General features: G+C 44.1%; 1 protein-coding gene across 1 annotated transcript in view; it reads left to right on the top strand.

The window, feature by feature from the left end:
• The window catches only part of pdzrn4 (PDZ domain containing ring finger 4), a 572,541-nt gene that overhangs the window by 517,279 nt on the left and 30,292 nt on the right, over positions 1–24,970 (top strand). The window contains 2 exon segments of the mRNA XM_070900642.1: positions 11,439–11,692; positions 15,495–15,597. Of these exon segments, the coding sequence (XP_070756743.1) occupies positions 11,439–11,692; positions 15,495–15,597 (357 nt within the window).

Raw genomic sequence — 24,970 nt, 5'->3', positions numbered from 1 at the left:
CAGCTAAGTATTTTGTGAATTTTTTTTTTTCCCCCCCAATTTTTTGGGGGTGTTTTTTTTTATCCCTCCCAAGGCGCCCCTCACAGAGTATCGGCCTCGGACTAAAGTTGCCGAAATTCGCGGTTTGTGCAAATCCTTGTGCATTGCCGACTTTTACCGCTGCACAAATTAAAGACTGAATATCCGGCCTACTAGCGGTAGCGAAGCGAAAACGGTAATTTTGGCACAACAGTACAGTTTTAGCTGAAAAACTAATTTCTAGCCCTTTGTGCTTTATATACAACATTCTGTGGACAGTTTCAGATAGCATAACAGGATCCCCATAATATTGTCAACCTACCCAGAACATTTGACTACCCAGGACAGCGTTCTTCCAGACCATTCCCTCCCTACCACTACCATGGAAGTACTATCACCCCAAGAGCTGCAGTGGTTCTTCAACCATGCATTCAGTCTCCCTCCTCCCTGTAATTTTTCCCATCCCCTGCTCATGTGCCTCCTCTCCCCCCATGTATGATGATCTGATACATTCTTCCATGTGAGGGCTTCAATCCAATTTACTTCAGTATTATACATATAGTTACACAGCAAATTATTCTTAGCCAGCATTCTTTCTCACTGCTATGGGAGGTGAAGATCTAATAATTGAACAATATTTATCATATATGAAAGTATAGTGGGTAGTGTAGTGGTTGTATTACTGGTCTTGGGTAATCCTTGCTGCTGGACCAAGACCTAGCTCTGTCAAGCCCATGTGGTGGCTGATGTGCAACAGCCACCACGCGTTTAAAAAAAATCCATGCACAGGCATCTTCCACCTTTCAAGATGTCGTTTGGGATCTGGAATATTAGGTCCTTCATTGAAACACCTGTGCACTCATCCCTTTTTGGAGTGGAAGCAAGTCATCCTCACTTCGAGGGACTGCCTATGATGATGATGATGGGTTACATAGAAACATAGAAAATAGGTGCGGGAGCAGGCCATTCAGCCCTTCTAGCCTGCACCGCCATTCAATGAGTTCATGGCTGAACATGAAACTTCAGTACCCACTTCCTGCTTTCACGCCATACCCCTTGATCCCCCGAGTAGTAAGGACTTCATCTAACTCCCTTTTGAATATATTTAGTGAATTGGCCTCAACTACTTCCTGTGGTAGAGAATTCCACAGGTTCACCACTCTCTGGGTGAAGAAGTTTCTCCTTATCTCGGTCCTAAATGGCTTACCCCTTATCCTTAGACTGTGACCCCTGGTTCTGGACTTCCCCAACATTGGGAACATTCTTCCTGCATCCAACCTGTCCAAACCCGTCAGAATTTTAAATGTTTCTATGAGGTCCCCTCTCACTCTTCTGAACTCCAGTGAATACAAGCCCAGTTGATCCAGTCTTTCTTGATAGGTCAGTCCCACCATCCCGGGAATCAGTCTGGTGAATCTTCGCTGCACTCCCTCAATAGCAAGAATGTCCTTCCTCAAGTTAGGAGACCAAAACTGTACACCATACTCCAGGTGTGGCCTCACCAAGGCCCTGTACAACTGTAGCAACACCTCCCTGCCCCTGTACTCAAATTCCCTCGCTATGAAGGCCAACATGCCATTTGCTTTCTTAACCGCCTGCTGTACCTGCATGCCAACCTTCAATGTACCATGACACCCAGGTCTCGTTGCACCTTCCCTTTTCCTAATCTGTCACCATTCAGATAATAGTCTGTCTCTCTGTTTTTACCACCAAAGTGGATAACCTCGCATTTATCCACATTATACTTCATCTGCCACGTATTTGCCCACTCACCTAACCTATCCAAGTCACTCTGCAGCCTCATAGCATCCTCCTCGCAGCTCACACTGCCACCCAACTTAGTGTCATCCGCAAATTTGGAGATACTACATTTAATCCCCTCGTCTAAATCATTAATGTACAATGTAAACAGCTGGGGCCCCAGCACAGAACCCTGCGGTACCCCACTAGTCACTGCCTGCCATTCCGAAAAGTACCCATTTACTCCTACTCTTTGCTTCCTGTCTGACAACCAGTTCTCAATCCACGTCAGCACACTACCCCCAATCCCATGTGCTTTAACTTTGCACATTAATCTCCTGTGTGGGACCTTGTCGAAAGCCTTCTGAAAGTCCAAATATACCACATCAACTGGTACTCCTTTGTCCACTTTATTGGAAACATCCTCAAAAAATTCCAGAAGATTTGTCAAGCATGATCTCCCTTTCACAAATCCATGCTGACTTTGACCTATCATGTCACCATTTTCCAAATGCGCTGCTATGACATCCTTAATAATTGATTCCATCATTTTACCCACTACTGAGGTCAGGCTGACCGGTCTATAATTCCCTGCTTTCTCTCTCCCTCCTTTTTTAAAAAGTGGGGTTACATTGGCTACCCTCCACTCGATAGGAACTGATCCAGAGTCAATGGAATGTTGGAAAATGACTGTCAATGCATCCGCTATTTCCAAGGCCACCTCCTTAAGTACTCTGGGATGCAGTCCATCAGGCCCTGGGGATTTATCGGCCTTCAATCCCATCAATTTCCCCAACACAATTTCCCGACTAATAAAGATTTCCCTCAGTTCCTCCTCTTAATAGACCCTCTGACCACTTTTATATCCGGAAGGTTGTTTGTGTCCTCCTTAGTGAATACTGAACCAAAGTACTTGTTCAATTGGTCTGCCATTTCTTTGTTCCCAGTTATGACTTCCCCTGATTCTGACTGCAGGGGACCTACGTTTGTCTTTACTAACCTTTTTCTCTTTACATATCTATAGAAACTTTTGCAATCCGCCTTAATGTTCCCTGCAAGCTTCTTCTCGTACTCCATTTTCCCTGCCCTAATCAAACCCTTTGTCCTCCTCTGCTGAGTTCTAAATTTCTCCCAGTCCCCAGGTTCGCTGCTATTTCTGGCCAATTTATATGCCATTTCCTTGGCTTTAATACTATCCCTGATTTCCCTAGATAGCCACGGTTGAGCCACCTTCCCTTTTTTATTTTTACGCCAGACAGGAATGTACAATTGTTGTAATTCATCCATGCGGTCTCTAAATGTCTGCCATTGCCCATCCACAGTCAACCCCTTAAGTATCATTAGCCAATCTATCTTAGCCAATTCATGCCTCATACCTTCAAAGTTACCCTTCTTTAAGTTCTGGACCATGGTCTCTGAATTTACTGTTTCATTCTCCATCCTAATGCAGAATTCCACCATATTATGGTCACTCTTCCCCAAGGGGCCTCGCACAATGAGATTGCTAATTAATCCTCTCTCATTACACAACACCCAGTCTAAGATGGCCTCCCCCCTAGTTGGTTCCTCGACATATTGGTCTAGAAAACCATCCCTTATGCATTCCAGGAAATCCTCCTCCACCGTATTGCTTCCAGTTTGGCTAGCCCAATCTATGTGCATATTAAAGTCACCCATTATAACTGCTGCACCTTTATTGCATGCACTCCTAATTTCCTGTTTGATGCCCTCCCCAACATCACTACTACTGTTTGGAGGTCTGTACACAACTCCCACTAACGATTTTTGCCCTTTAGTGTTCTGCAGCTCTACCCATATAGATTCCACATCATCCAAGCTAATGTCTTTCCTAACTATTGCATTAATCTCCTCTTTAACCAGCAATGCTACCCCACCTCCTTTTCCTTTTATTCTATCCTTCCTGAATGTTGAATACCCCTGGATGTTGAGTTCCCAGCCCTGATCATCCTGGAGCCACGTCTCCGTAATCCCAATCACATCGTATTTGTTAACATCTATTTGCACAGTTAATTCATCCACCTTATTGCGGATACTCCTTGCATTAAGACACAAAGCCTTCAGGCTTGCTTTTTTAACACCCTTTGTCCTTCTAGAATTTTGCTGTACAGTGGCCCTTTTTGTTCTTTGCCTTGGGTTTCTCTGCCCTCCACTTTTCCTCATCTCCTTTCTGTCTTTTGCTTTTGCCTCATTTTTGTCTCCCTCTGTCTCCCTGCATAGGTTCCCATCCCCCTGCAATATTAGTTTAACTCCTCCCCAACAGCACTAGCAAACACTCCCCCTAGGACATTGGTTCCGGACCTGCCCAGGTGCAGACCGTCCGCAGAAACGCCTGTCTATTCCCCTCACCATCGAATCCCCTATCACTATCGCGCTCCCACTCTTTTTCCTGCCCTCCTTTTGCAGCAGAGCCACCTACGGTGCCATGAACTTGGCTGCTGCTGCCCGCTCCTGATGAGTCATCCTCCCCAACAGTACTCAAAGCAGTGTATCTGTTTTGCAGGGGGATGACCACAGGGGACCCCTGCACTATCTTTCTTGTACTGCTGGTCTTCCATTCCCTATCTGGCTGTGGACCCTTCTCCTGCGGTAAGACCAACTCACTACACGTGATACTCACATCATTCTCAGCATCGTGGATGCTCCAGAGTGAATCCACCCTCAGCTCCAATTCCGCAACGCGGACCGTCAAGAGCTCGAGGCGGATACACTTCCCACACACGTAGCGCCCAGGGACACCGGAAGTGTCCCCGAGTTCCCACATGGTACAGGAGGAGCATATCACGTGACCGAGCTCTCCTGCCATGCCTTAACCTTAGATACACTTAAATTGGTAATTACAATGTTGCAGTTCACTTACTGATATAAAAAAGAAAAGAAAAGCTACTCACCAATCACCAGCCAATCACTTACCACATTGGCTGTGACGTCACTTTTTGATTACTTTCTACTTCTATTTTGCTTTCTCTCCCGCTGTAGCTGCACCGGTACGCTGGCTCTCGATCTCCCGCTGGGCTTTTGACAGGTCGCTCCCCTCTCACCAACTGCCGCTGGCTCTCGATCTCCCGCTGGGCTTTTGACAGGTCGCTCCCCTCTCACCAACTGCCGCTGGCTCTCGATCTCCCTCTGGGCTTTTGACAGGTCGCTCCCCTCTCACCAACTGCCGCTGGCTCTCGATCTCCCGCTGGGCTTTTGACAGGTCGCTCCCCTCTCACCAACTGCCGCTGGCTCTCGATCTCCCGCTGGGCTTTTGACAGGTCGCTCCCCTCTCACCAACTGCCGCTGGCTCTCGATCTCCCGCTGGGCTTTTGACAGGTCGCTCCCCTCTCACCAACTGCCGCTGGCTCTCGATCTCCCGCTGGGTTTTTGACAGGTCGCTCCCCTCTCACCAACTGCCGCTGGCTCTCGATCTCCCGCTGGGCTTTTGACAGTTGTATTACTGGACTAGTAATCCAGAGGTCTGGACTGAAGAATGCGAGTTAAAATCCCATAGTTTGAGAATTTGAATTCAGTTTTTAAAATATTGAAATAAAAAGCTGGTACCAGTAAGTGACCATGAAGCTGTTGGATTATCTTAAAAACCCCTTTAGGGAAGGAAACCTGCTGCTGTTCTTACCTGGTCTGGCCTATATGTGACTCCAGTCCAACACCACCTCTAAAGGCCCTTCCACCAACTTCTCAGGACAATTAAGGAGCGGCAATAAATGCTGGCCTTTCCAGTGATGCCCACATCCAAAGAATTATTATTTTTTAAACCTTGAATGAAGACATCCCAAAGCTTAATCAGTGAAATTACACCATCTTAGATTTTGCCTTTTTTATAAAAGAAAAATCTGAAGTATTTAAAATGTTTGGGGAAAAAAATGTCAAGGACACGACTTTATATTTGGATTTAATCATCCTCAAACTGTGCTGTTGTGTGCTGATCTGCACATGTACGATCCAGAATCTAAGTTAAGGGACAAAGCAATTGTAAAAGTGAGGATTGTGGCAGGCTATATAGGATATAGGTCCCATTTCTCTGTTGGGGAACATGCTCAGTATATAGAGTGACACCAAATTAATATAATTAAAGTATTAGTCAGTATTTAGGAGTCTCTTGTCTGAATCCCACTCTTGACTGACATTTATCCTCAGACTCCCAGAGGGAGAGCTTTCCGGTCTTGGCTGAGCCGTCTGATTGGAAGCAGGGGTTAGAGACAAGTCGGAAGGTGGAGGAATCCCTTCCTAAACCTTCAGCTCCCATCATGCTGACAGAATCTGCAGAGCTATTGTGTGGTGGTTCATCTTCGCCCAACAAAGTATACTTGAGAGGGGGAGGGGGTGGCGAGATCGAAGGGGGAAGTGAAAATAATCAAGTATTAGTACAAATAAAATCATTTAGAGCATCGAAATATGCTTGGTGCAGCATAAGTTGGGAATCTATGCAGTGCTCAATTATCACAAAAGAGAGCTGAGGGACAAGTTTTGTGCCTGGTGTAGGCACATTGGTGAGTCTATTTGTGCGACAAACAGTCAGACATAGAATCAGCAAAAGTAAAGCCCAAGGGAAAATAACCAGTTTTACAGGCACATAATCTGTGCTTTGTGTCGTACACTCTTTGCTTGGTACAATGTGCTTTTGTAGCTCTTCTGTATAACTGTGCCTGCTTTGTATCTTTGCATGCATAATAAAACTGTTTTGACAAGGAGCAATACTGAGCCCGTAATGCTGATTGTGGTGGAAAGCAGCCAGTTTGCTGACTCTTCCTCCTGAATTGCAAGTTGCCCACACAGCTTCCAAATGGTTAATGTCCTCCCTCAGATTGTCTATTTTCCCAATGCAAATCCTTCGAGCAAATCATCCCGAGAACGGGGAATGGTGATATGTTCCTCATTTCAATTTAACACTATCGTGGATCCAATCCATAAAACACATTTCAGCTATTTACTTCAGATGGGAATTCAGTTCCTAACATCTGGCACACATTTACCAGGAAATCAAAGGGGGGAAAAGAGCCATTACATAGAAGATTCATCAAGGATGGAAATAATACGGCCTTCATCTGCAAAACTATATGCTTTATTATTCATGGGGTGCGTGCGGATTAATTAGTCCATCTGGCACACTACAATTATTCTAACTCTCCACTATCTGTGTCTAATAGAATCATAGAATAGAATCATCGAAATTTACAGCACGGAAGGAGGCCATTTTGGTCCATCTTGTTCGTGCCAGCCAACAAAGAGCTATCCAGCCTAATCCCACTTTCCAGCTCTTGATCCGTAGCCCTGTAGGTTACAGCACTTTAAGTGCACAGCCAAATACTTTTTAAATGTGGTGAGGGTTTCTGCCTCTACCACCCTTTCAGGCAATGAGTTCCAGACCCACACCACCCTCTGGGTGAAGAAATTTCCCCTCAAATCCCCTCTAAGCCTCCTACCAATTACTTTAAATCTATGCCCTCTGGTGTTGACCCCTCTGCTAAGGGAAATAAGTCCTTCCTATCCATTCTAAGTAGAGTGTGGTTACTGCTTCATGCAAGAACCTTCTTGTCGGTTGTACTCGAGACCATTCAATGCAATGGAAGATGGCAAGGTAGCCAGCAGCAATGTGCTGGGGTTCAGTGGTAACACTCGCCCGAGTCACAAGGTTGTGAGTTTAAGCCCCACTTCGGAGACTTGAGCACGTGATCCAAGCTAACATTCTAGTGCGGTACTGAGGGAGTGCTGCGCTGTCGGAGCTACCGTCTTTCACATGAGACTTTCGACCAAGATCCCATGACACTATCGAAGAAGAGCAGGGGAGTTCTACTGGTTTCCTGGCTAACATTGATCCCTTAACCAACACCTTAAAAAAAAATGATCTGGTCATTATTTCATTGCTGTTTGTGTGAGCTTGCCGTGCGCAATTTGACTGCCATGTTTGCTACATTACAAGAAATGACTGCACTTCAAAAATACTTCATTGGATGTAAGTCACTTTGGGAGGCCCTGAGGTGGCGATAGGAGCTATAGAAGTGCGTTTTTTTTCTTGTATTTAGAACTGTACAGTACACCAGCACAATCAGCCAGTTCATGCAATACAAGTCACAGGAATACTTGTATGAACAGACTCGTGACACAGATTGTATTTAAAGGGGCAGCATCAAGGTTCACAAATGAGCCAGTTGCGTCGTGCAGTGTCGAGGGTGGTTCTAGGCCACGTACATTTGAAAGGTTACAGGTTCGATCCCCGGTCGGTGCTGAGTTAGCTGATCACAGCCAAGGTATTGTTAGTATCCCTGCGCTATGGAGGTGAAAATTGGCCAGGCATCCCAATTCCCAATGTCATCCAGTGCCCCTCTGCTCACCTGTGGCCATTTGGGTGAAGAGAGGATCAGGCCTGGCTCGCATGCATTCTTCTACAACAACTTGTATTTCTATAGCGCCTTTAAAGTAGTGAAATGTCCCAAGGCGCTTCACAGGAGCATTATCTGACACAATTTGACACGTAGCCAAAGAATGAGATGTTAGGACCGGTGGCCAAACGCTTGGCCAGAGATGGGTTTTAAGCAGGGTATTGAAGGACAAGAGAGAGGTGGAGAGGCAAAGAGATCTGGGGAGGGAATTCCAGAGCTTGGGGCCAAGGCAGCTGCAGGCACATGCGCCAAGGGTGAAGGAAGTGGCAGATGTACAAGCAGCTAGAATGGGAGGAGAGCAGAGTCCTCAGGTTTGTAGAGCTGGAGCAAGTTACAGAGATAAGCAAAGCGAGACCATGGAGGCTGCCAGCACTGGCTCTACATTTAACCCTATGGAATGGCCTTTTGGTGAGGGAACAGAAGGCAGTAGGTGCCTGTGAAACTGTATTCCAGCATCTTTAAAAGAGAAGGAAAATAAGTCTGAAAAAACCTAATGAGAGTAAACGAGAGCATCCAATCTGCTGGTACTCCCTTACTGTACTATATTTATATCAACTGCTTTTAAATGTTTGGAAGGTGCATTCTAGCTCCCATGTTTAAAGAAATCCCAAAGATTGCTGTTAAGTTTGCAGTATACTTCCCTACTGCCACCATGTTGCATACTCCCAAAGTGGGTAATGCAATATGTCATGCACTCCGGTTTTACAAGGTGATAGCACTCCGATTTTACAAGGTGATAGACCCTTTTTGATGCCACATGGACTCTTTAAAGCAATTTCTCAACAGGAATAAGAACATTAGAATTAGAAACATACAAATATAGGAAATAGGTGCAGGAGTAGGCCATTCGACCCTTAGAGCCTGCACCACCATTCAGTAAGATCATGGCTGATCATTCACCTCAGTACCCCTTTCCTGCTTTCTCTCCATACCCCTTGATCCCTTTAGCCGTAAGGGCCATATCTAACTCTCTTTTGAATATATCTAACAAACTGGCATCAACAACTCTGCGGTAGGGAATTCCACAGGTTAACAACTCTTGAGTGAAGAAGTTTCTCCTCATCTCGGTCCTAAAGGGCTTACCCCTTATCCTTAGACTATGACCCCTGGTTCTGGACTTTCCCAACATCGGGAACATTCTTCCTACATCTAACCTGTCCAGTCCTGTCAGAATTTTATGTTTCTGAGAGATCCCCTCATTCTTCTAAACTCCAGTGGATACAGGCCCAGTCGATCCAGTCTCTCCTCATATGTCAATCCTGCCATCCCGGGAATCAGTCTGGTGAACCTTCGCTGCACTCCCTCAATAGCAAGAACGTCCTTCCTCAGATTAGGAGACCAAAACTGAACACAATATTCCAGGTGAGGCCTCACCAAGGCCCTGTACAGCTGCAGTAAGACCTCCCTGCTCCTATAGTCAAATCCCTTCGCTACGAAGGCCAACATGCCATTTGCCGCCTTCACCGCCTGCTGCACCTGCATGCCAACCTTCAATGACTGATGTACCATGACACTTAGGTCTCGTTGCACCTCCCCTTTACCTAATCTGCTGCCATTCAGATAATCTGCCTTCATGTTTTTACCACCAAAGTGGATAACCTCACATTTATCTACATTATACTGCATCTGCCATGCATTTGCCCACTCACTTAACCTGTCCAAGACACCCTGCAGCCTCTTAGAATCCTCCTCATACTCACACCGCCACCCAGCTTAGTGTCATCTGCAAACTTGGAAGTATTACACTCAATTTCTTCATCTAAATCATTGATGTATATTGTAAATAGCTGGGGTCCCAGCACTGAGCCCTGCGGCACCCCACTAGTCATTGCCTGCCATTCTGAAAAGGACCCATTTATCCCGACTCTCTGCTTCCTGTCTGCCAACCAGTTCTCTATCCACATCAGTACAATACCCCCAATACCATGTGCTTTAATTTTGCACACCAATCTCTTGTGTGGGACCTTGTCAAAAGCCTTTTGAAAGTCCAAATACACTACATCCCTTGTCCACTCTACTCGTCACATCCTCAAAAAATTCTAGATTTGTCAAAACATGATTTCCCTTTCATAAATCCATGCTAACTTGGACCGATCCTGTCACTGGTGTTACATTAGCTACTCTCCAGTCCATAGGAACTGCTCCAGAGTCAATAGACTGTTGGAAAATGATCACCAATGCATCCACTATTTCTAGGGCCACTTCCTTAAGTAATCTGGGATGCAGACTACCAGGCCCTGTGGATTTATCGGCTTTCAATCCCATCAATTTCCCTAACACAATTTCCTGACTAATAAGGATTTCCTTCAGTTCCTCCTTCTCGCTAGACCCTTGGTCCCCTAGTATTTCCAGAAGGTTATTTGTGTCTTCCTTCGTGAAGACAGAACCAAAGTATTTGTTCAATTGGTCTGCCATTTCTTTGTTCCCCATTATAAATTCACCTGATTCTGATTGCAAGGGACCTACGTTTGTCTTCACTAATCTTTTTCTCTTCACATATCTATAGAAGCTTTTGCTGTCAGTAATTATGTTCCCAACAAGCTTCCTCTCATACTCTATTTTCCCCCTCCTAATTAAACCCTTTGTCCTCCTCTGCTGAATTCTAGTCCTCAGGTTTGCTGCTTTGTAGGTGCTGGAGTAGGTCATTCGGCCCCTTGAACCTGCTCTGCCATTCAATAAGATCGTGGCTGATCTTCTACCTCAACTCCACTTTCCTGCACTGTCCCCATATCCCTTGATTCCCTTAATATCCAATGTCAGCATATACATGGCTTTCATATTGAGATTTGGAAATTGCTCCTCCTGGCCCACAAGGAGTGCTATAAAAGACACTTGCCTTCTTGAGCTGGCAGCTCCAGCCTCCCTTTTACTACCAGGTTCCCCAAACCCTGGGAAACCCGTGTGGCAACTGTTAAATTTAAATCAGGCTCCCAACTGCACTGTGAAAGCCTGATTTAAATAATAAAATGAGGTGGCCCACTTCGCGAGAGGTAGACACAGGTACGCGTACAACCTGCCACTGTAAATATGGTAGCGGGAGAGCACGGCAGTTTGGGTTATCTGATTTTTATATTTCTAACCCTGTGGCGGGAGTGGTTTTTAAAAAAAAAAACCCTGTGGCTTCCGCAGATTACTTTTGAATTTACCTCCCTTCTATTGCAGACTGCGTCCTCTGGTTCTAATGTTCTGGACAGGGTGAAAGAGCTCATGATCTACAGAAGTGTGTGAGCACCTTGTATGTGCCTGGAGAGGATGAGGTCATGAAATGTTCTATTTTTGCAGGTCAATGGGAAGGATCTATCGAAAGCCACACACGAGGAAGCAGTGGAAGCTTTCCGAAATGCCAAGGACCCAATTGTTGTACAAGTTCTGCGGAGAACCCCTGTCACAAAGAATCATGGCAATTCCCAGGAAGTTCCGCTTGTGGATGCTGGCACGCAGACGGAAATTACTTTTGAGCACATCATGGCTCTCTCCAAGCTAAGGTCATCTTCACCTCCAGTGCCTGACATCTGTCCATATTTGTTATCAGACAGGTACAACGCTCTCCTCTCTTTTCTCTCTCTCTCTCTCTCTCTCTCTCTCTCTCTCTCTCTCTCTCTCTCTCTCTCTCTCTCTCTCACATTCGTTACAATCACTATAGTTCTTTAGAAACTGGTAGATAACTTGAACTAACTATAAGGATGGAAATTAGCTTTGTTGTCTTATGATCTGACATTTACTTAGTAATGACTGTTGAACAAGGCCATTCAACCAATGCCAGTGCTAGCTCTTCTTCTGGAACTGTCCGCTCTAATTCCATTTCCTTGCCCTACCCACTATTTTTTTAATATTTTTTCCCTTCAAATATATATCCAAATCCTTTTTAAATTGTTATTTTACCACTTGTGGTAAAGCATTCCTTGTTCCTCTGTGTGAAAAAACTTCACTTTCCAACTTCCCCTTAGTTCCTCTTATAATCCTCAATCTATTGCCCTTGGTTATTGATTTGTCAGCAGTGACGAGTCTCACTATTTACCCTCTTGCGACCCTCCAGAATTTTGAAAGTTCTATCAGATTGCCCCTTAACCTTCCCTGTTCCAATGACAAAGCCCATTTTGTCACCCATTCCTTCATAACTATGACCCCTCATTACTGGTTACCATTGCAAATTCACTGTACTCTTTCAATGGCTCGTGTATAACAGAGTTCCCAGAAATATGTCATACTCCCAATTGGAGCCTAAGTAACGTGATGTACCAATTCAACATCTCCTTTATTTTTAATCTCCGTGCCCCTATGAATAAAACCAGAATCCCAGTTGCCTTTTTATAATCCTTTCTACCTGTACTTTCTTCTTTAACTATTTATTTATCTGCACCGCTAGCGCGCTCTCTCCCTCCATTCAGTTAAGAACTTCTCAATTCAGGGCATTGTTTTTCCCTCCAAAATGTATATTTCTCTGCATCTATCACCTTCCTCTTACCCATCTGTCCCATCCTCCTGCCTGCAATCTCTTGCGCTGTTCCTCATAGTTTCTCATGCCCTTTAATTTGATACCATCAGCAAACTTTAATTTAATTCCTCGTGCCTATATCCAAATCCTTCTTTATATAAATAGAAAACAAAGGAGATCCTAGTACGGATCTCTGGGGCAAATCACTACCCGCATTCCACCGTTCTGGAAAACAGCCAATTTACTCCGACTGTTTGCTTTCTAGCAGTCCCTCTACATTCCCATTAATACTATGTGCCTTCACTTTCATTCTCATTTGCGGCACCCTGTCAAATATCTTCTGAAATTCATATATGTGAATATCTCCACCACATTCCCATTTTTCATATTCTCTCTTGATTTCCTCAAAAATCATGCATAACCTGCTTTTTAAAGGTCCGTGGTGACTTCCTGAATGACCTATGTTTGTTTTAGTGTTCACTATTTTCATTTAGAAGTTTATCCTCAACTGAGGTAAGGCAAAATGATCTATTATTTCATGTTTTATCTCTTTTGAACACTATTTGATGGTATATAATGTGTTCCTAATATATAACAAATCTGTTACTAACTCTACCCAAACAGACACACTCTGATCAATACCATCTATTTAAAAAAAATCCTTTCTGTGGCATCATCATGTAAGAAGGTCTCCATTCCTCCCTTTTCCCCTTGTCTATCTCTCTCCCAATTGTGGAAGAGTACCCAGAGATATTTAGTTCCCAGTCTTGCCCAGCAAAGGCCACAATATCACATCCCTCAATTCCAATTAGTGCCACAGTGTTTGTTCCCCGCCTCAATCTCTGTGCCCGTGGTACTAACTCCACCAACCTCCCTAGACTGTTCACAGCCTTGGCATCCTACTCAATCCTGAGCTGAGCAATTTTCAGGAGCGTTTCCAAAGGCGTTCCTGTCTAAAACAGGTGGAGGTCTACTTGAGTCAGGGTCGTACACTCTCTGCACCTTGGGACTAGGCCTGGATCGGCCTAACTAGCGGTCCACAGGAGACTGCTCACAAAACAGACACTAAACTTTGTTCTGTATATTTTTGTGGAACTCATCCTGGCCTCACAAAAATGCTGTGACCCACTGCTAGCCCCTCAATGGCCCTCTGAAGTGCCTCACTCCTATTGACCCCCACCCGACTAACAGTTTTCCTGGCTTGGAGCTGATGGATTTCTCTATCCGTGCTCATTAAGTTCTCTTCAACTCGATGACCCAATGCAAATGAGGCCCGAGATTGAAAATGTTTCTGGCCTTGTGCTACTGGTAGCAGGCAGGTCGTGGCTTCCCCCACCATCCGCTTGATACAGGCAAATGTTGAGAGGAAGTCTCTGTCTCTTCTGCAATTGGACTGTCCCAGTTTGTCCTGCCCTTAATTTAAAAGGTGGGGGGGGAAATAGCTTGACGCTATCTCTTGTGTACAGGCACTGTTTTGCGGCTGTTTGTCATGTAGTCCCTGGGTAAAAATATTCCTGGCACATCAGGCTAACAGTGAGGCCACAGCACAGGCAAGTACCCACAGGTTGAAGATGGGCACTACATGGTGCCTATCTCTTTTGGCTCGGGGTCAATCTTGCAAACTTAAAACTGACATCCAGAGAAAAAAATTCTGCATGGTGGGATTCAACATCTGCAGCTGCTGCGCTGTTTGAAATTTTGGGGAATTTGGGAATCCTCAGTATTGGGGCATAGGATTCACATAATCAGGTGTAATATACCTCTATTGTGCATTGAATGCAACTGCAGAAGAGCATTCCCTGTGCATCAGTATGATTGTTTTACCATTACTCGCTCCTGAGCCCTGATAATGTGAGGCGGGGAAGGAGTGGGGTAACGTGGGGAAAGGCTGGCAGGGTCGGGCAAGAGATGGCCTTGCTGATCCTCACTTAATTAACAAGAGCAGTCTCCCACCCATCCAGATTGACAGCCTTTTATGAAAGGGCATTGACCTGAAATGGGGCCACGCTTTCCGAGCTGTTGCCGACCGCCCCGCCTCCTGAGAGCGGATTGGTTGCCTGCCCTATGTGTCCAGTTAAAACTGGAACGAGGCGGGTTTGAACTTTTTAAAATTTCAACTTCTTACCCAACCCAAACCCACTCGTGTTGGAGGGTTAAAATTACTTTGTTTCTCACTCCACAGATGCTGCCTGACCTGCTGAGTGTCTCCAGCATTTTCTGATTTCCAGCATCTGCAGAATTTTGCTTTTTGATCTGTTGCTGTGTAGGAAGCCAAATAGAACACAGCAAAAAAAAAAACAAGTGACCTAATCTATTCTTTCCTTCACTTTAATATGTCTTAAAAAAAAAAAGAACCTGTCTTGGAATCAAAATAGGGGATTGACACTTTCTAACGGAGGGACTATTCCATCAAATTGGGGAAGGGATGAGGAAGACAACAACAACAACTTGTATTTATATAGCGCCTTTGACGTCCCAAGGCGCTTCACAGAAATATTATCAGATAAAAAATTTGACACCGAGCCGCATAAGGAGAAATTAGGGCAGGTGAGCTTTTAACGCTGCTATTATACACAGGTCTGATATTAGCCGACATTCATTCTGTTTACTGCTCCCTCTTGTCTATTTTTAAATATATACTTGAAAAGGAAAAGTTTGCATGTCTATGGGGAAAGAAGAGGGGAGTGAGACTAATTGGATAGCTCTTTCAAAGAGCCGGCACAGGCACGATGGACTGAACAACCTCCTTCTGTGCTGTATAATTCATTTGGAAATAAGTAAATTTGAGTCAGGAGCAGAACTTTTGATATTGCCCATCAGAACCACCGTGAATGTAGGAAGAAGATGGATTCAGCACCTCTATTTCCACTACATGCTCTCATTTTGCATCTTCCCTCACACAGTTGTCACTCCCTGCATCCTATGGCCCACGACTACTACGAAGCCAGCGATTACCTTCCAAACCTGGCACACGACGGGGACCGTGCTGATGAGCTGGAGTATGAGGTAAGACAGTAATCCACTTTGGAAAGGGAGGAAAAAAGCTTGACAAGATTGACGGCTCCGTCTGCAGTTACATTTTAACTACCTTTAATGAAGCTCTAACATTGTTAATGGGCACTCTTGGCAATCTTATTCTTGAAGCCAAATTGATTGCATTTTTAAAAAATGTAAGTAGTTACAAAATGAGCCAGATTCTGTAGAGCATTTATTATTAATTAGACTACCTCCTAAACAAAATCAACCAGATCTAAAAAGAACACGTACATACTGGCAGACCTGTTTTCATATTGTCCTGAATTCATCAGTTTTAATACCGAGATCATTCTTCCAGAGCAGCAGCATGCTGTTTGGTAAGCGTGCCTGTAACCAGTGTTTGCCTGTTACATTTTAATGAAAGCTTTAAGAAATGTTGCCATCTGAAGGAAGTTATCAGATTGTACTTAAAATGGACTTAAACATGACAAGCCAGTGCGGTGCTAGTTCTGGTGTTAGTTCCTAATAATGGAAAGCCCGGGTATTGTAGGAGGACTGAATGCCGCTCGAGCTTCTATTCAATAGCCTGTAATCTCCACTAATCGCACCATCACAGTCATTAATTTAACATCAGCTGTGATTTTACAGCCTGAGGCAAAACCTCCTGACTGGAATAAAGAGTGTTTGACATGAAATTTAAATAGAAAAGTGCCCTTTTCAGGCAGAGGCCTCTTCAAATAACAGGGTGAATAAAACATTACAAAGTAGTTCATTCCACAACAGAAAAGGCCTAAAACTGACAAAAAAGGGGAAATGATTGCATTCTTGTGAGTGATGACGAAAGGTGAGATTTCTTTCTGTCGTTTTGCAATGTGACAACTTTGAAATTGTACTTTTTTTATGGAAACAAAGGAAGATGCTTGTCAGTAAGGTCCGTGAATATCCACAGCGCTTCAATGGTGCTTCGCATTTTGCTGGATGCTGGCAATTTTGCATGCAGAGATACATAAAGGGAAGAAAACACTGCACTGATATATGAATGTTGCGCAAATAAGGGATGATTGTCCATAAGCAAATTTGCTTGCCAAAAAATGCTCGCCGGATAGGTTACATTGTGTTGCCAACTGTTAATTCATCTGCTCATCTCCCGCTCCCAGCCTCGAAAAGATGCTCAGTGTGCAGAAAGACCCTATTCCCCGCAGGCAGAAAGGTGAGCAAGATAGATAGCTATGCAGGTTTGGAAAATGGAATGGCCTACCACGGCACTTCAGCATGCTTTGTGCAAGTGTGGACGCAGATGGCTGCTCGAGGAATGTAATATCCGTGTTGGACATTTTGTAGGAACGATGACAGAGTGCATTGCAATAAATGACTTTTTTTTTTCTTTGTCTGACCCACCTGGACATACATATTTCAGCTAGGCGACTGAGTGAAGGGAATGAGCAGTTATCACATCTGGTCCGTTCCACCTGTCAGAATTTTTCTTTTAGGCTGGCAACTATTTATATTGAAAGATTGCTGTCGATGTAAGTTATCAAGACCAGCAGTTTTTGTATAGAGTAAGGTGATCAGCAGGCAAATAGGGCCTGCGGCGGGGGAGAAATTAAAGTGGCAGTGTACTTAGAAAACATGTACAGAGACATTCAGCCTCTGTCTTCATTTCTCCACCCTAACTTTTGTACATTCAGCACTTCAGATATAGATTATTTTCTCCCCCCACTCGCCCCAGTTTCTCCTCTTTACCTCTAAAGGTGCTGTCTACTTTGCGATCTTTTTTGTTGGCTAACGGAGTTTGGCACAGACAGGGTTGCATTTATTGGCACTCTTGAGGTCTAAAACCGAAGAGTAGTCAGTGCAGGTTTATTTTGCAGTGTTTAGAATGGAGGCTGTGTTGGTGGAGAAAAGGGGGGATTCTGTCTCCCTTAAGAAGCTTTGTTTATGTGATCCGTGGGGTGTGTGCAGCTGGATGCTGTGTCACTATCTCAGCCCTTTGGCAGAGGCAATTAATGCTTATCCAGCCCGATGGTTCACGCACTTTCCCCTCCAACTTGCCAAGATCGAGCAACTTCCCTAATGAGATGCACACTGCTCTTACTTTTCACATTTTCCAGCAGCTGTCCCTCCTACACTGTCAAAATGAGAGAAGAGGGGAGCTGCTTGCTTGTTTTCAAATCAAAGGCAGTGTTTACACAGTGTATCAAGATAGTCAACTCTCTCTAGTTTCACTAGTAATTATTATGTAGTTTTGTGTCTTTGCCTTTTTAATCCGTGTGGACATTCGTGTGAACAATTAAGAGCCAAGTCCCAAGACAATCTGAGGCACAAGTGATTCATTAGTTTAGCATCGTAATTTAACTCGATATGTAGCATTTCTGCATTACAATCTGCTAAATATTATTTGCTAAACTAAATGAAATAGCACTATGTATTTTGAAGTTAATACTGGTTCCAGGTAAGGATTGCAGTAAAAGATATTCCATACTCCCCAATCTCTCGAGCACTCGCAGTGAGTAGCTGAGCCAGGAAGGTCTGATGTTTGATCCCCAGTCTGTACTGAGTCAGCTAATTTCAGCCAAGGGTATGCTAGAGGTGCAACAAATGGCTTTAAGAGGATGAAAATTGGCCACTGCTATCAGGCGAGGATAGAATTGGACTCGGGTGTGATGCCCCTGCAGTTGAATCATCTGCTGCCGGTAACGGTCAAGGCTGACACATAAAGACTGATCTTTTGGATGATGTACTAGAGGCTTCCCAGCATCCAGCAAACATTATTCCAATGGGGAGACCAACAACTTGAAGAGAGGAAAGAAAATCGGTGAAAATAAACAAAGACCTATCACTATTGAAGTTTTTCCTTAGTGTTGAGATGATTACAATCGCTACTGGCTGTTCTTAACTGTTAGTATAATATTGTAATTCTTTGCCAACCCCCGTGGATGGTCTACCTTTAAAGAGGTCAAAGAATCATTTCTCCTCTACATTCAATCTGCGGTCTTGAAAGAGAGTCCTGTTGAGTGATGTGGAGGTAAAGTGCATAAACGAACAATGATCTTTAGAGAAGTGAGACCTTTCTTTCCAACAGAAGAGCAACAAGAAGACAGTATTGTTAGTAGGTTAAACTATGATACTGTGGATGTTCAGGGGCATACGTGAATTTAAAGGGGGGATTGTCGTATGAGGAAAGATTGAGTAGACTAGGCCTGAGTTTAGAAGAATGAGAGGTGATCTCATTGAAACATACAAAATTCTTACAGGGCTTGACAGGGTAAATGCAGGGAGGATGTTTCCCCTGGCTGGGGCGTCTAGAACCAGGGGTCACAGTCTCAGAATAAGGGGTCGGCCATTTAGGACTGAAATGAGGAGAAATTTCTTCACTGAGAGTGATGAATCTTTGGAATCCTCTACCCCAGAGGGCTGTGGAAGCTCAGTCATTGAGTATATTCAAGATGGAGATTGGTAGATTTTTGGATATTAAGGGAATCACGGGATATGGGGATAGTGCAGGAAAGTGGAGTTGAGGTAGAAGATCAACCATGATTTTATTGAATAATGGAGCAGCTCGAGGGGCCTACTCCTCCTATTTCTTATGTTCTTTTGTAAAGCACATGAACAGATGTACACATCTCAAAATGGACTTGACCTATGCTATAAGTGGACAACTTGAAGAAATTAGTTAGCAGAAAGCCTCAAAAGTTATATTCTGTATTTTTAGCAGTTTCTTTTTTAAAGGGATGGAAAAAGAAAGGTACCCGTCAAATGTACAAATACACAAGTTTCATGCCACATCAGTCGTGATATTGTCACATGCAGGTCACACGATGATGTGTTTAAACCTGATTTATGGCACAGGTGTCCGGTTCTTGCAAGGAATGATGCAAAAGCACTTTCTGATGGAGACAGTGGCCATTTAAAAAATGCTACAGACTGCTTCCAGTCAGTAAATATTTCTGCCTCTTCCTCCTCTGATTTTACTAAAAACCCTGATGCTACAAACTTTAGTTGAATCATCAGTCTCCAGGTCAAGCCTATAACCAGACTGCAGCTGCCAGCTGCAGATTGGGCTTCACTGGAACAAAATGATAAGTGACATAGAGTTATAGATGTAGTCAAAAATTCATAGAATTTTAGAAATATATATCACAGAAGGAGGCCATTCGACCCATTGTGTTCTGGCTGTTGGAAAGAACTATCCAGTTAGTCCCACTCCCCTTCTCTTTGCCCATAGACCTGCAAATCTCTCCTTTTTCGCCCCAAACACAGAAAAATCTAAAATCCAGCCCCAAGTCTGTGATATCGTACAGCGGTCTAGGTGCGAGGAGGGGGAAATTTATAGATCATTTTACAACCGTGTGTTTTTTTTTAACATAAAATTGGCAGATTACTTCAATCAAACATTCCTTCCCCTTTAAAATATTGCACATTATTTGTCCTGTGAACCAAATGCACACACTAAGTGCCCTGCTTCACATCCCGCCCTTTAAAAGTGGCACTGAGTTGCACAGGTTCCGGGTGCAACCCCTGACATGGGCTGAGTCAGCTTGCTGTCACCCAGGAAAGTGCTGGGGGATGTACATTGAAGACTGAACATCAGCCAAGGCTTCTGCTCCTGATCGCCATCCAGTGACCTAGAAAAGTATGTGTGGGCAAATTGACTCAACGGACGAGGAGCCCACCAATGCTCACTGCTGATACTGAAGGTTCCTCCTGGTGTCAGTGCCACTGTACCCAGAACACGTCACCAGCATTGGGAAAATAGGGGAAAAACATAGATAAAAGAAAGGTCCAGATCGACACATGTGCACTCAGTTGTTATTGCTGCGTGCGGTCACTTCAGAGCAGACTGACACTGGACTGCATTTAAAGCAGCCAGTTCTCTTGGCTTTGAGCCAGTACAGAGGACGGATGGCTGTGATTTTTCTGGAGGGGGTGCGAGGAGAGTTGAAAATGGTTATTGACATTCACAGCTTTATGGGATTCTTTTTTTTTAATGTAGCTTCAGCTGCGCCGCTCAGTTTATTAAAATGCAGACTTTGATCTGAACTGTATGCAAGCATGGATCACGGTTTATAATGTTCTGGTGTTCTGAGCTAACGGGTTAGGGATGAAAAGCTTCAAGTCAGCTTTGTGCATATTGGAAATGGCAGCCCTCGCATCACTTGAGGATGAGGGAAGGGTTGGGCCTCATACTTTTATCATTTGAGGAACTTGGATGTAGGACCATGTCTCATAGTGTAGGACACCACCGGGACTGCAAAGAGGAGGAGTGGTCAGTCAGGAAGTGGAGGTGACGGCAAGCTTGGATTTTGAAAGTCTGAAGACTAAGAGCAAGGAAAGAGTGATGAGGCTAAGGAGTTTGGCAGCTTTGGGAGCGGGAGACTGCGATGAGTCTTGATTTTTAACACCGTGAGGATGTAAGGAGGAGGAAGAGCGAATAGGATGGTGCATTCGATAGAGGCTTTGGAACAACAGGAGCTGTGTTCAGAGGGACACTGAACATAGTAGTATCAATAAATTAGAGAGGGTCCGGAAAGGTTGGATGGAGTGAGAGGCAGCTCGGAAGCTGAAGGTGAGAGAAGGATTGCTGAATGGATAGCAAGCTGTTCCTTCTCCCCTAGAGTGAGTGAGTATTGAAAGAGCCCCGGTATTCAAGGCTTTTTTTTTTAGAATGAGTCTAACCATTCTCATTCGTGGCATGTAACCTGCTTTGATTTTCTGAAATTGGAAATAAAACCGCTCTTATTTGTTTTATTGGTTTTATTTATTCTTCAAGCCTCGTTGTTTGTTCACACAAGAGGTAAGCCAACTTTCTAATGAATAGCCTCGGCTTGTTATCAGGATACCCTGGTGCTACGTGGAGATTAGAGGAATCAGATGAATTAAATGTCAATGATCTGCTTTGCACAAATAAAAGGAGCGAATTAACCAAAAAAAACATTAATTTGCAGCCTCCGCCAATCGGAGCCAAAATATGCAGCCCTCCCGGTGGTTAATTGTGCAAAGCAGCTGGAAAAAGCAATGCATTGTGTTGTTGGAATGTTTATGCTCCGTAAATTATGCCTGTGTTTACAATCGCTCTCCGCAAAATGCTGACATTCAATGCACCTGTGACAGTTGTCATCCATAGCTGTCACTGGTAATGAATTTCCCAATTTACTTAGCTGCTTCTCACCCCCCAGTAGTATGTGTCACCAGCTGGGGGGAAAAAAGAGGCGAGTGACAGACAGGACGCATGAACAAATATGTCAGTGCTCCAAATTTATTTCTTTTCAGGACTTGTTAAGGAAAGATTTAAGAGTCAGAAATGCCCGGCATGTTTTGGCTCTGTACGGGGAAACGAGACTGGAGTGAGACTGTCGGATGGGCTGCAGGGTTTCTTTGTCTTTCGCTTTGTCTTTCCCACTGAGTGCAGGAAATGAAAACGCATAGGTCTGTTCGAGTTTACAACAGCATTCCATTACTCCTCAGAAGCTCTGCCCGACTATGGCAATTCGATATGTGTATTTTTCAAGATGTTTGTGTTGTGTTTCACATTTCCCATTTAGATGGAAGTGCAGTCACTTCCTTTTCCCCTTTCTTTCTTACCCGCTTTCTTTCTCCCTTTCTCATTCCTTCACTATCTCCTTTTCTCTTCTCTCACTCTTCCCTCTCTCTCCCCTCCTTCTTTCCTTCTCACTCTTCTCTTCCCTTCCCTCTTCTTTTTTAAAAAATCTACTCTCCGATTTCACTCCCTTTCCCTTTTCTTTCATTCCCTCCTTTTTTCTTTCCTTCTTTGCTTTCTTCCCCTTTTTGTCTTTTGCTTGCTTTCCTCTTTTCTTTTCTTTCCTTTGCTATTTTTCCCCTCCCTTTTCATTTCCCTCCTACTTATCCCCCTTTCCGTGTGACCCTCTCTCTCAGTTCCTTTTTTCTGCCTCCGTTCTTTGTCCTTTTCTCGTTCATTCTCTTCCCTTCGCTCTGTACTAATTACAGGGGATGATGTCTCCTGCACGACATGTAATGAGATTGTAAGCTGGTTTATAAAGAGGAGCTCTCCCCTTTACATTGTCTGTTCTTGGCTGGACTGGTTCAGCAGTGGCGTGCAGTGTTACACTTTCTTTGCCTTTTTGCATGTCAATACAATCTTCAACACGTCAAATTAAATGACTACCTCTGCCTAGAGCTGATTTTATATTCAAATTTGTATTGTCACTCTACAGATGGACTCTGGATTGTAATGGCTTGGTGATTTCCAGATAAGTTTTCTGTCATATTGCACCCTGCGTAATTGGAAGGGAAGACCCAGCTTTAATTATGATTCTAGATACATCCATCATTGGTTGAAGGACTGAATCCCTGTGAAATGGGGCAGCCCATGTGACTGACTGACTGACTGAAAGCACTGTCCAGAACGCCTCTTCTCTTTAATATTCCAACAGGACGGAGAATGGGACGAGGCTACGATCCAGTTGTGGCTTGTTACTCAGGCCCATCCTCTTAGATAAGCTCTAAATGCAATCCCGACACTCCAAATTTCATACTGACATTTTTGTCAGGTTTTTATTTTGCTAATTGAGACTGAAAATCCATTCAAAAAAGATTTAACAAAAAATAAATTCCTATTAAAATAGTGAAAAAAGAAGCAGGTGGTGAGAATCCAGAAGTAGTGATAGGTGGCATTGGAAAACACAGTTTGCAGAGTAATTTTTTTTAAATCTTGCAGTTTTTTTTCTCCTTTGCTCTTGAAGATCATGATTCTGCTGTAGTACAGTTCCATGGGGACTCAACACCTGTCCCTATCTTACCCAAGAGGCCATTGTTATTTTCCTACATTGCAACAGTGACTACCCTTGAAAGGTAGTTCATTGGCTGTAAAGCACTTTGGGACGTCCTGAGGTAGTGAAAGGGGCTATATATATGCACGTTTATTGGTTCTTTCATGTGGCCAATTCAATTGAATACCAGTTCCATCACCATATACTTTATATTCCATTTCCATTTTCATTCTCTGACAGATTCTTCCTCTTTTTTTTGTAATATAAATAGTATAAACTGATAGAGACCAGACCAGGAAAGCTTTGTGTGTGTCACTGCGTACGAAAACACCATTATCACTCAAAGTTGCTGTTTGTTCTATCCGTTGCCAGAGGTCTGGAATATAATGGTGTCCACTGACTGTAGACATGAACTGGGTTTCACAAGGGTTCTTTGTGCCAGTGGTTCACCTCACCCACCACCTCTCCTGATATCTGCTGATTGCCTGGGGATCCCAATGCCGGTTGCAGTGTTTGCGACTATACTGCGTGATTGCATTATGTATCCAGCAGGGGTGGATGTGGGGCTGAGACATGGAGGTGGTGCTGTCATTCATTTGGTGAAATATCTTGGCTGGGGAATGAGACGGAGCAACTAGCAACAACATGGCTGTTGAACAATAAGCATAGACACCGTGGGCCTGTAAAAGGAGTGGATTGTTTCATTTTATTTGAATCCAGTTTTGCACACGACACTCTTTCCATATAATAGTTTCTGTAACCGTATTAGATTCCATGCTGTTAGAGTTGGTTAATTTTTGCTGTTGGGAATATCAAAAGCAACTCTGGTTTAGTAACTGTGAGTTCTGCTGTTTTCATTTCTGCTTTTAATCTCCAACAATTTATTTTCCTTCTCCAGCTGCTTGCTCGCTCTTTGACTCTGCTTTCCCTGCCTCTTTAACTCTTTACCATTCCTCCCCTCTTTGTGTGATGTGGGACACTAAAATGGAACATTTCCACCAAAAACACAGAGGTTCAGCTCTAATTCTTGCATGTGGAGATGACGTGGTGAGGCAGTAATTGCACTGTGGAATGTGGGTAGAACCCACTGCTGGCTGGTTCCTCGCTGTATATTTCTGTACATGGAGTGTCCAGAACAAATGCAATCTGTGCCACCCCACAACCACCTCCCGATAATGCATGGCACTTGGTGTACATGTTTGAAGAGGGGATCAGAAATAACCGGTTAATTGTATTTTTAAAGAATACACTTGTGCTTTGCAACAAGTATGTAGCTGGTTAGGATTTATTTGCTGGAACATGCGAACTGACAAATCCTGGCTGGCTAGTTGGGAATGGTCAGCACACTGATGTCATGTTAAAGGCGTGGGGGGGTGGGGGGGGCATTATAGTTGAACTGAGAGAGGGGGAAGAAATCAGCCACGGTGCCTGTCTTTAATTGCCGTCTTGAGGGTAAGGACAGCTCTGGGTTTGGCTGCTATGCTTCCTGTGGCTGAACGGCCTGGCAACACTCCCTGTCAAGGCACACACGTGAAGAACGATGCCTTCGGGAGAAAATGGGTCAAAACTGCAAAGAAGAAAGGTTGGTGAGTTTTTTCCCCCTCCCCCAAGTACATACTTGGAGCTGGTGTACTTTGTCACAGCCTTGACCAGCT

The sequence above is a fragment of the Pristiophorus japonicus genome, chromosome 15 (genome assembly GCF_044704955.1).
Source record: "Pristiophorus japonicus isolate sPriJap1 chromosome 15, sPriJap1.hap1, whole genome shotgun sequence".
NCBI lineage: Eukaryota > Metazoa > Chordata > Chondrichthyes > Pristiophoridae > Pristiophorus > Pristiophorus japonicus.
The sequence above is the reverse complement of the archived record's forward strand: the minus strand, read 5'-3'. Positions and strand labels throughout refer to the sequence as shown.